The following is a 12,967-nucleotide window of genomic DNA, read 5'->3' as shown; positions in this document are numbered from 1 at the left end:
AGAAAATTCTATTTATTTGGAGACCCCCCACTTGTATCGTTCATTTATGGCATGTGAAGCATCCCTTCCAAACAAAACACATAAGCAGCCAAATGAAGCCAAAATTCACCGCTAATGGAAATAAAGGTAGTTCAGGATTTGGGTGAATGAATCAGCTATGAAAACAAGGCAGGGTCTCCTTGAAACGCCAATCTACGTTTTGGGAAAGGTGTGCATAGGAAATAATGCCACGGTCAGACAAAACAATTGAAATTGGAAGGCAGGCTCAAATGCTGCTCATCCCAACATATGAGAACATTTCTCCCTCTTAACCTTTACTATTTTTCTAAGGGCCCCAAAGTCTTAGTCTATTATCTATAGTATAAGAGGGGACTCCCAAGATAAGGCAAGATCCTTGCTGACCATTCATCTTTCTGTCATGCAGTGGCCTTGGGTTCACACATCCCCTTCCCTTTCCACATCCTCATCTCCGGAGAGCAAGCACAGCCTAAAATAATAATTACCTATTTTTCTCCCAGCCACTTACCACTCAGGTCACTGTTTGTGATCCGCAGCGTGGCATTTTCCGACTGCAGCAGGCGGTTTTTCTCCAGCAGTAAGACCTCCAGTGGTTTTGATGTAGCATCCTATGGAGATGTAGAGAGAACAAAGAGAAAGAATGAGAACTGGTTTAGGATGATGTCTTGGGACGATAGGGTGGGAATTCAAAAGAGGGCAGAATCTAATGTATGGCACTTCAATGCTTTGCTTAGTGGCTGGAGAGACTGTTTAAATGCTTCACTAAATCTTTTTTTTAAAACATCTGCTTATCTTTAGACACCAGAATATCAGCCGTTACCTTCCTTGCAACATTATACAACATTTCTAGTTGTATGAAAAGAAGAAATCAATGAAAGCAGTAACCAAAGCCATTCCTTTCTCCTTTCTTGCACAGAATCACCAAAATCACTAAAGATGATGGAATCCAGCTTGCAATCTATGAGCCAATGAAACCAACACGCAGCAAGGAAAGTTGGGGACATTTTCCTTTTGCACAAGATTTAATTTAATTCAATTGTGCATTTAGGAATCAAACTTATGGCATTAAAGAGTTCTAGTTAACTGTTTTTAGAACGACATGCACGGAATGAGAATGAGGTCAATGTGGAAAATCTGACCCCATTGAAGTGTGTTGAGATGAATTTGTGGAATTTTCAATATACCTTATTTTTCGGAGTATAAGACACACCTTTTTCCCTCAAAGAAGAGGGTGAAAATCTGGGTGCATCTTATACACTGAATACAGCACTTTGGGCCTACCAAAACCCTACCCACTTTGCAAAAATGGACGTGCAGAGGGTTTGGGAGGCTTGTAAAATGCTCCTGAGGGCTGGGGGAAGGCAAAAAAGAGCAAAAAAGGGAGCGTAGTAGTGAGATAATTCTGGCAGTTGTAATACCAACAGATTGAGAGATGCCACAACAGGTAAGTTGTTGTACTTTTCAGATCAGGGAGATGGTTCAAATGGCCAAACCTCTATTTCTCTCTGAACTGATATTAAGAGAAACTGGAGCTAACCCCCTCTTCAATGTTTATGTTGTAAATGGTTTGGCTTTATTAATTATTCTTCATATAATCAGCCCAATGCTCATACAACAGTGGAGATAATTGTGTTAGTGGATGAAGGAGAAAAATACAGCCTCTTTGGTCATCTGCATTAACACCTTAAGACTCCAGAAAGTTCACGTTAATGACAACTTTCCAAACAGTTGTCTATTTGGGTAATTCTAATCATTCTAACCATCTTCAAACATCTTGCATGGCTAGCTGGGTCACAATAAATTAGGCTTAAGTAGGCAAGGTGCCTGTTGAAATCTTGCCACAAATGATGTGCGACGATGATCAAATCCTCACTAGTTGGGGTGTTACTGTGCTACTCATGGAGGAGCCAGTGAGCCCAAGGTTTCATACGTTAAAGTACATATGACAATCAAACTACTATTGGGTCTGATCCATCTTATAAACCCTTGGTCGTTGAAGGAGCTTGTGATTTAGGGAAGTTCTACACCACAAGTTCCTACTTCCAATTCTTGTTTTCATTTCTGCATTATTTTCCTCTGTAATATTTATTTATTTATTTATTAAATTTATTTGCCGCCCATCTCATTTCAAAGCAACTCTGGGCAGCTTAAACGTACCAATATCCAATACCAGAAAAAAAACAGCAGCCATACTGTGAATACCAGCTAACAGAGAAAGTAAGATTTTTCCGTAAAAGAAGAAAAAAATAGCTGTGATGGCTTACAATTCCTACAAACTCTTACTACATTTGAATAGGAAGTTCTCTATCCAAGCGAGCATTCAAAAAAAAAATCTACCCAGCTTTGCTCTACCTGAAAATTGAATGAATTACCTGGATGCTTGAGCCGTCAGATGGCGCAAACTCCATGGACTTCAGGATGCTGCAAAGTGGAAAAAGAGAAGTTATTTTCTGCTCTGTCCTTTCCTAACAGCTTTACTAAAGGGCATTAACGCTGTAATTTTCGGCTCTCCAGGAACACCCTAAGTGATAACTTTAACAACTTTTCTTCGGAATCATATAATCTGATAATGAATATAGAATAAGTACTAATGTTAGTTATCAGAGAAAAGCATCCTCTCAAACGTCCCCTAAATCACTGCACAGTGAGATTCCGCCAGGCTCATTTGTAACAATAAATTTAAAGGTTAATAAGGATATAACATTTTAAACTGTCAGAAACAATATAAATTTATATATATGTCACTTGAAGGCTAAGAGGGAACACAGTCATAATAAAATGGCAAAAAACCAACACAAACAAGCAAGTCACTACTGCCATAATCATAAATGAATGTTAAATGTGAAATATATGTAAAATACTCTAACTCGCTTATCAAGAAAATTACAGTACACACAAATTATTTGCATAGCCCAACACACTGTAGGATTTTCAAAGGAATTTTTTTTTCATTTAAATAACCAGTGGCTCCAAGGGGACAGGACAAAATAATTGCTTGATATTTCTCATGAAACCTAGAAGGGTCATTAAACATTAAAATCATTTCTAGAAACATTAAAATCATTTGTGGAATAGCAGTTGATGCAGCAAAACCAAGTGGCACCATAAAGACTCACACTCTTACATACAATAGCTTTTGTGAACCATCTTGTTGACACAGGAATATATGTGTGTGTGTGTGTGTGTGTGTGTGTGTGTGTGTGTGTGTTACAACCCCTGATATGCCTGGGCTCAATCCCAGTAAGGGTATGGCTAGCTGATGAGAGCTAAATAGCTTGAAATGGATCTATACTATTATCCCTTTATTTATTTATCAGCACAAATACAACACAAATATAAAAAGGCAACATTAAAAATAAAAATATGATTTTCTGCCTGGATGGTTTTCTGTAATGTGCCGAAGGACCAGAAAGAGGGAGTAGTGAGCTTCCTCCCATATTTGGGCATACCAGGGGTTGTAACACACACACACACACACACACACACACACACACATACATACATACATACATACATACATGCCACGCCTGTGTGCTCATTGTATGAATATATGTACAGAAGCAAGTGGCTGGGGTGGTGGGATTCATCTTTACACACAACTACACTATAGCCTATATGGATCCAGTCATTCCCATTTCAGCTATTTTGGATTTAATCAGGGGTGGGCTACTACAGGATTGCCCAGGTTCGGGAAAACATGTAGCTAACATTATGGCCAGTTTGGAGAACCTCCAAATCCCATCCCTGGCTTGTCATGCCCATCCCACCCCTTCCCTCTCCGAAATCTCCACACGGTCCATTTTGGATGTGAGGTAATTGCAGGGCTCACGGGGAGGGGGGATGGGCCTGTTTCCAGCCTTCAGAGGGCCTCAGGAGCCTGGGGGGAAGCAGTTTTCACCCTCCCAGAGACTCAAGGAAAGCCTCCGGAGCCTAGGGAAGGCAAAAATGCCCCAACCCCCCGTGGTGCAGGAGGCCAACTAGGCTATGCGCACCATGGCCACACCCATCCAGCAATGGGGCAGAGAACCTGTTGCTAAAATTTTTGAAGCCCACCCCTGGATTTAATTAATGTACAGATAAAGATAAATTTCCTTTGCAGCAAGATAGATCCTTCTTGGTGAATGTATCATTTTTCTGGATTTTAAAAAAATACAAGATTTTAACAATTCAAGATTTTTGGGCAAAAAACCCCATCCAATGATTGCAGAAAGTTTAAAACAAACAAAAGCATGCGCTAACATTTTATTTTCACTATTTTTATTTCTGGCGAAAGTTCTTTTGTGTAAACTTGAATTAAACTAGACAAATGGACCAGACCTTTGTGGGAATGCTTTCTTTTCACATCTAAATTGGAAAGAAATTTAGATGTGAAATGCAAGAAATTGATGGATTTTACCAAACAAAAGTAAGGTAATATGACCCAGGCTCTGATACTTGTTGCTATGGAGATGTGAAATGTGATGTGGTTTGAAGCTGTGGAATGTGTCATCAGAGATGAAAGTGTTAAAGGCATAAAAAGATGAAAGAGAAAAAAAAGAGAGGAAGTTTGTTTCTTTCCTCTGCCAGAGTTACTTCTATCTTTAGACTATAATATCAAAATGGCAACAATGAGAAAAGCTTCAAGGATGGAAGGAAGGAGAGGTTTGGAAAAGCAATCTGCAGAGAAGAGAATGACACCAAATTTGCTTCAGACAATACATAGTAAGTTGGACAATCTTTGAATAATAAGTTGAAGCGTTTTTTAAAAAAGCATGAAAAATGTGCAAAGATGAGAAAAGAGGTTAAAGAAAAAGTTAAGAAAGTGGAATGTTCTGCAAAACAAATGTTTGGAGAAACAAAACAGATTAATGGAAATTTTAAAGATGATGTTATGTAAGAGAGTTAGAAAGAGAATTGAATAATGTGGCCCTATTGAAATCGAGAGGAAGAATTCTACTTGAGAATTCCAGAAAACTCAGGTGAAGGTATTAGATAAGGATTGTTAAAGCTTTAGCAAACTTTTGGATTGAGAAGAGGAGAAGACTGAGACAGAGATTGATAAAGTTTATAAATAAATTCCAGATTTGCTAGAACAAGAAATGTCTCATAGAAAGGAGTTTGGTGAACTTTGTTAAGAAGAAAGCAAGATATCACATTTTGCAGCAGCATTTTAATACAAGATTGAAAATGGATAATATAGTTATTTCTTTAGAAGAAAGAAATTGATATTAGAGTTTTATTGAACAGAAAGAAGTGGGGATTTTTTAAATTGAAAGTTTAAACACACACACACAAATTTCATTTAGATAGGACAACCTAAAAGGTGTGATATTTACTTTCAAAAAGCCAAGATTTTGTCTGAATTCTATTCAGAAGGTGAGAGAGTTAAAGATGATTACGAAAGAAAGATTTAAAGATGATTTAGATGAGATTCAAATGGAGGTGTTAAAGATGGCTAAATTAAGGAAGAAAATATTTGAAAACAAAAAGAAAAAAAACCCACCACTATGTACATTCATTCTTATGAACTTTTTGCATCAAACAGAAAAAAATGAACTTATGATCTACATGTTGAATTAGGCGAAAAGATAATAGAAAAAGAAGAACTTGTTTTTGTAATCATGGAGTAAGAGGTAATATTGTATTTATAATTGTGATTCATATTGTAAAGCAGGGTGTCCAACCTTGGCAACTTTAAGACCTGTGGACCTCAAGTCTCAGAATTCCACAGGCAGTTGGCTGGGGAATTTTGGGAGTTGAAGTCCACATGTCTTAGAATTGCCATGATTGGACACCCCTGCTGTAAAGGAAATTGGAAGTAACTTCTATTTTTTTTTCTTTTTGAACTCTTGACTTTTTCTTTGTTCCCCTTCTTTCTCTTTGTATTAGTTCTTAAGTTTTTATCTTTTGTTTAAAATTCTTAATAAATATATTCTGTATCATACTGTCTACAGTTCCACCCATTTAATCTCTCTCTCTCTCTCTCTCTCTCTCTCTCTCTCTCTCTCTCTCTCTGTGTGTGTGTGTGTGAGAGAGAATATACACAAAGATTAAGTGGGTGGAACTGGTCAGTGGAAAACACGAAGTAGATGGTATAGACAGTGATAATTAATTTCTTGACAATGGACATTCACAAAACAGTTATTAGGTGTGACACATTCTAGCACCAGTGAGCCATTTAACACATGCAGTGTGATGCAAAATGGCCTCTGTGTAATCCTTGAAAAATAATGTTAACTCTCCAAATGAATAAATTTCAACTCAGTTGTTTCATATAAAATCAATCTTTGGCATTTCTTTTCTTAAGGACAACCGTCTTGAGATATTAACCCAGAGAGTTTAAGTGTTCCCTTCTTTGAATTTGAACACGGCTCATTTTTGACATCAGAAATGAATCAATTTATTTATTTTTTTGAATATAGCCTGATTACTTTTGTCGGAGATACGGTGCAGAGGGTTTCTGCTGACAAATGGCCATTATTTCACACTGGAATATAAGACAGTATATGAAAAGGGTACTGCCAGTGGACAGTATGAAAGAATAGGAGGACAGAGATGGTCTGAGTACCCTAAGGGTAAAATGATAGGATTTTATATTTATTTATAATAAATAAAATCAGTAAATAAATCTGGGTCTCCTTAAACTATTTTTAGAGGCCTGCTAGGAAAGAGTCATTCTTCATTTCACAGGGTTTCCTTCCAAAAGAAATCTTTCTGCTTTTCTCTGCCAGTCATAGGGTTCCTATAATTACCAGAGTATCTGCTCTTCCCTCTTCTACTTGGCAGGCCAACTTTAATGGGTCTTTCTACAGTGCCTATGTGAAGTCTAAGCAAGTCCATAATGTGGCTGACAAGCTTGGTAAGTTTAAATGGGACCTACAGCAAAAAAAATGCAGCTGGGAGTTTTAGCCAGGTGACAGGTCTGTTTTCCCCCCCAAACTTTCCCAGTCTGGTCTGACTCCCCTCCACCTATCTCTTTAAAACTTCACTCGTCAGTCAGTGTTTTCTGATAACTGGGCATATCCAATCCTTATTCAATTATTTGGGAAGTTACTTTCTGCTTTAAGAATTTCCCTGTTTTGGAGTCTGTCTGTAAATTCCACAAATCTTGATCAGGTATGGTGGTATTTTATTATTATTTATTACATTCATGTGCTATCCATTGGCTAAAGGGGACTCTAGATGGCTCCTAATGATTCAATAAAAATGTCATATAAAACATAAAAAACAACAAATAGAGAATTGAAATTTAAAATTAAATTAAATTTTAGTTGCTTAACTGGTATCTGGAGACTCAAAGAGGCTCTCTTATGTTTTCACAAAAACAATTATTCCATTAAGCGATTGAAGGCTATAGACAAGGTTCAAGACACATTTCCCAAAATTTATTGGTAATTTCTGTATATGTGATGTGTATGGGTACTGTAGTACTAAACCCCTTCAGTATCATAGATTGATAGATCATATATCATAGATTTCATTTCTTTTTTCTTTTTTGCTTGGTGACTACAAGTTGACTTTTAGCTGAAAACTATTTAATTTATATATGTACATATATACATATAAATATATATATATATATGGCACTGCAACTCAATGGTAGGTAGAAACACTTACTTTAATTCTTTCTTAACCTCATCATAGTCAGCTTGCACCTTCAACTTTTCTTCCAGTTGCTTATAGACAATAAAGAAATGAAAAATAATTTTGATTAGATATTTTTTATTTTACAAGGTAGCCTTCCTACAAAGCTAAGAAAAAATAAATAAAAAGGAAAAAGTGGTAAGATTAAATTTGTTTCAATCACACACACAGAAAGAGAAAGGACACGTCTTTTCTATTACCCACTATCATAGACAGATAAATATAGTTTCTGCTGCTTTTACTTAAAGATTGCCACAAACAAATTGATTTTCTGTGGTTTATCACCCAATATCAATGACATTGGCTCTATTTCCGTATATCACTAAGAGAGACTCTGTGTCTAGAATGAAATGAGGGAGTCAATGAGGATTAAGAAATTCTGACCACAAGAACAACTTTTGGGTGTGTGGACAGTCTCCAAACATAGGATGTGGACAGCCTGCCTATTCTAAATAGGACTCTGCTGTGTTCAGGAGTACCTATTTTCTTATTTAATTAATAAACCAGTGATGCCCTTTTCTGGATAGATACAGATTAACAAATGTTATTTACACAATGGGTAGAATCAGGCCTGGATTATTGTTATGTCTATATTTATGTTTGATCTGAAAATTGTGGAATGATCTTGAATGAAGCCAGTTTCTGAATGGGGTGCCTGATGGCGCACACATCGCATCTCCGTTGAAGCAACTGCACTGGTTGCAATTAGATATCAAGATTTAAAGTTCACCTTTCAACCTACAAGGCTTTAAGCAATATGGAACTTTCACTGTTAAGACATTTCTTGGATTAATCAATAAGGGTTGAGGTTGTGGTTTTTAAAACAATATTGCAATGTCTAATCTGTTGTTGTGGCCTGCCAGCAGAGCTGGCAGCAAATTCATACAGTGAGGAGGTCGAGGAGGAACATGGGCCAGTCCTGGAGTCTGGGGAAGGCTCTGATGAGGGCTCTGTGTCGGAGGCAGAGAGGGGGCCAGAGCAGTATGCCAGTTATCAGCTGCCTTCAGAGTCGGACATCAGTGAGGCAGACGAACAGCTGGAGCCTGTTCCCAGTGTGCGCATGCGCAGAGTTGCCAGACGAAGGGAACAGCTAAAGAACAGGGGTCAACTTGGGAGTAAGGCCACAGGTGGACGTTGAATGGCCCCTCCCATAGGGAATAAAAGGGGAGTGGAGTTTGCAGGTGACAATTAATTCGCTTAATTGGTTCGTGCCTCTCTGAGACTCCTTGCCAAGTTTTGCAGAGATCGGCCTGTCAGCTCTCCAAGCCAGATAAGGTCTGTAACTGTAAATCCTCCCTTGAAAGATTTTGCTGGATGTGAATGAGCAGAATTCATAGTAAATTAATAAAAGGTTTTTTTATCGGGACAAGGAGTTTGCTTCATGCTCTTGGGAAGCCTAGGTCAGAACATCTGTTGACCTTTTAATTTTTTCAAGCTAACTACCATCTTCTCCTCAAGGATCTTTTCTAAGGCTGAAGATTGTTCCCGGACGAAGAGAAATCGGAAAAACTGACTTAGTAGGGCCTTTGACAAATGTGAAACTGTGCACTCCAGCCATTTAGACCCCGAGTGCTTCCACAGCCTGCAACAGTTGTGGAAAAAGATTAGCATAATAATTGTCTGGAAGAACCCAGTGAAATGCAAAGTGGAACAAAAGGTTCAAGCTGTGAGACAATCTGGAGGAACAAATATCTGGCTCTAACTATCAACTTGATTCTTTTTCAGACAAAATAAAAGGCATGTTTCTAATGCTGTGCAAGGTCTAAAAATACTCCTACACCAGCAGCTGATGCTTTAATTGGGAGGGGGGGGGGAGAATGAGAGAAATTCCTATGCAGCAGTTAAGAAAAGTTTATCAAGAAACCCATCACAATGTATTAACCTAAACAATGGGCACAAAAAATGACTGAGGAAGATCAACTTAATAAGTCTTTCAGACTTTAGTTTAAGTCACTTATTTAATCACTCAATCAAATTTAGCCTCCTCCCCCCCCCCCCCCCCCGAGGGTAGGAAATCACACAGCTCTGAATCGGGAGGTAAAGTATCAGGCTGTGTTGTCTTTTCCCCATCTACGGATACAGCAACCAGACTTCACTCAAATTCAATAGAGCTTGTGAAGTATGTTTTTTTCTTCTTTTTACTTCCGGTCAACCCCTGTCTGATTCTCAGAGACTGCCTGGACAAGTCTTTGCAATTTTCTTGGCAAGGTTTCTCAGAAGTGGTTTGCCACTGCTTCCTTCTTAGGGCTGAAAGAAAGTATCTGGCCAAAGTGACTTAGTTCGTGTTTTGTGCCTAAGGCAGGACTAAAACTAATAATCTCTGGGTTTCCCGCCTGATGCCTTAAGACCATGATGCCGAACCTATGGCACGCGTGTCAGAGGTGGCATGCAGAGGCCTCACTGCTGGCACGCGCGCCGCCGCCCCAGGTCAGATCTCAGTGGCGTTTCTTTCGTGAGCTTCTGTTTCCCTGTAAATGACGAAACAGAAGCTCAGGAAAGAAAAAGATCCTACCTCTTGCCGCGCTCCCGGTGCTGGAATTCCCTGCTTCCCGCCAGTCTTTGGGTCTCTGCAGTGCAGGTCTGCGTATATCTGCGCATGCGCATGTCTGCACATGCACATGTTCGCATGCCCACACCTTTCAGTTTGGGCATGCACGCATGCGCAGTTTGGGTACTCAGTGTCTAAAAGGTGCGCCATCATTGCTGTAAGATCTACACCAAGCTGGCTCTCATGAAATATGTAATCACTCAAAATCTCCGCTTCCCAAGCAGCAAACTCCCCAAAGACACTGCTCTCCGGGTCTTGTAAACTCTTGTAGACAGGTTGTCCGCTGGGCAAATAGGAGTGTCTCAGATTATGGCCTGTGAGTGGCGGCTAAATTTCCTGATGGAGAATAAACGGACTGTATCTGCCTACTTACTGACAGCCCAGGTTTGAGAACCAAGCACTGCACAACAGGGTGAGCTCCCGTTACTTGTCCTAACTCCTGCCCATTCAGCAGTTTGAAAGCACACAAATATGAGTAGATAGATACCACTTCGGCGGCAAAGTAACAGTGTTCTGAGTGCCTTGGCGCATAGTCATTCTGGCCATGTGATCACAGAAATGTCTTCAGACAACGTTGGCTCCCTCGGCTAGGAAATAGAAAGGAGCACTGCCTCCTAAGTAAGATATGACTGGTAAAGGGGAAATCTTTACCTTTCTCTTGGATGCTTTTTTTCTGGCAGAACCAATCTGAATTCTACATGTGATTAACTGGTTGAAAGGATCTACCACAGCACTAGGAATAATGTTGGGGCCATTTTGGAGGCTTCAGGATTGCCACAATGCGAAGAAGGCATGGGGAGTAGAAACATAGTTAGATGGGCGTTTTGTAGCCAAAACAAAATAGTTCCCTGTGGGAACCAAGGACATTCTAACAGCTGTCTGCGGAGAGGAGGAGTGGAGTAACCAGGCAACCAGCCAGCACCTTGACTGGACAATGTGACTGATTGTTTGGGGAAAGGGGGAACTTTCACTTTTTAATCCAGTGAAAACCGTAGGAACTTTCAGAGTCGGTTTTCACCAGTTTGTGCCAATATGACATCTCCAATAAAATTGTTCTTTGAGGAATCTGCCGGCCTCGGAGTTCTGTTTTCTATGGGGTCATTACTTGGAACCATGACAGTGTATTTGTCAAAATAGCATCCGAGGCCAAATATGCAATTTACCTTCCTCCCAGATCCTATCTAAAGCAATAGTGGAAACCAAACTGCTGACTTACTTTGAGAGTGCTGTTCTTGGCAGTCAGCTGCTGCTCGAGCTGGGAGATCTGGCTGGTGGAATTTTCCCGAAGTTTGGTAAGGTTGCCTTGGAGTCTCTGAACATCTTCCACCAGCTGAGCAATTTCTCGTTCTTTGGAGGCCAGTTCTACTTCCAGGCTGGATCGTGTCAACACTTCAATGGCCTGCTCCTAAAAGGGAATTGGAAAGAGAGGAGACACAAGAGATCACACAGTGGCAAAGCAACATGACAAATATTACCTGCAGCACTTTAAAAATGAAAAGCTAGTATTGGATTATAGAGAATGGACAGGTCAACCTATTGTACTATTTTCAAATGTACTATTTTCTTCTGGGAGGTTTTGAAACATGCTAGAGAAAAAATAATTTACAATTTACAGAGCTGCCAAAGAATAAAACATATCGGGAGTCAGTCATGAAAACATGTAGCATCGATCACTTCAATAACATTTACATACATGTAAAAAAGACTCAGTTCTTGTCAAATTAAGAAACAGATTTAATAGAAAATGCATATGTGCCAGTTTTCAGTCAGAGATAAGTCATGTCTCTTGCATATTGTCTGCATTTTAAAATACAAGTAATTTTGTATTTACAAATATAGATTTGCTATCTGATCTTTTAGAACTTTTTAAAAGGATCTTTAATTTGAATTAAAGTCAATTAACATAATTGATTTTTCAGGCAGTATTATTAATCAATGTACAGGTAGTTCTCAACTTGCGACAGTTCACTCAGTGACCGAGGTTACAACAGCACTGAAAAAAGTGACTCATGAGCATTTTGCACACTTACAACCGTGGCAGCCCCCCCCTGGTCACGTGATTTACATTCGGATGCTTGACAACTGACTCGCATTTATGACGGTTGCAGTGTCCCAGGGTCATGTGATCCCCTTTTGCGACCTTCTGACAAGCAAAGTCAATGGGGGAAACCAGATTCCCTTTAACAGCCGTGTTACTAATTTAACAACTGCACTGATTCACTTAACAAATGTGGCACAGAAAAGTCGTAAAATGAGGCAAAACTCACTCAACAAATTTCTAGCAACATACATTTGGGGCTCAATTGTGGTCATAAGTTGAGGACTACCTGTAGTTAGTTTACCAGCTTGATATACTGTATAAGTCTCCTTTTTGGATTAAGTCGGGTTTGATTATACAGACTCATTTTTATTTCCAAACAATTTCTTATTTTATGCAACGGAACATCTACCCAGAAAATCTACTTTCAAGGCCAACAGCCAATAAAGCTTTCCCCAGCCTGGCTGTTTCTCAATGTGCTGGGCTTGTCCTACCCTCCCTCCTAAAGATAGCAAATTGGGAGAAAGCTGGGCTTGAAAAAAATATATCCTGATTAGGAGCTATCTTGTACTGCTGTTGTTAGAACATTTTATTTAATTGAATGGTAGGGCTGGAAGGGACCGCTGAGGTTTGTGCTGTAACTAATATCTGCTTCAATCATACTTCAATACACTATGTTCTATTAATTAATCACCATTATTTGGAATAATAAACATTCTTGGATGTTTTGGTAGAGACAC

General features: G+C 39.2%; 1 protein-coding gene across 6 annotated transcripts in view; it reads right to left on the bottom strand.

Moving 5' to 3' along the window:
- CUX1 (cut like homeobox 1) overlaps positions 1 to 12,967 on the bottom strand; it is a 376,350-nt gene that overhangs the window by 127,724 nt on the left and 235,659 nt on the right. For all 6 annotated transcript variants that reach the window (XR_014174281.1, XM_081940389.1, XM_081940391.1 and 3 more), the window contains exons 11-14: positions 11,406 to 11,594; positions 7,615 to 7,673; positions 2,391 to 2,439; positions 527 to 626 (exon numbers count right to left, since the gene is read on the bottom strand). Coding sequence is in view for 5 of the 6 variants with exons in the window: in XM_081940389.1 (XP_081796515.1) it covers positions 527 to 626; positions 2,391 to 2,439; positions 7,615 to 7,673; positions 11,406 to 11,594 (397 nt within the window). In the remaining variant the exon portion in view is untranslated. The remainder of the gene's footprint in view (positions 1 to 526; positions 627 to 2,390; positions 2,440 to 7,614; positions 7,674 to 11,405; positions 11,595 to 12,967) is intronic.

This window comes from Natrix helvetica (assembly GCF_964273705.1).
Source record: "Natrix helvetica genome assembly, chromosome: 2".
Classification (NCBI taxonomy): domain Eukaryota; kingdom Metazoa; phylum Chordata; class Lepidosauria; order Squamata; family Natricidae; genus Natrix; species Natrix helvetica.
This window is presented reverse-complemented; position numbering and strand designations above follow the sequence as displayed.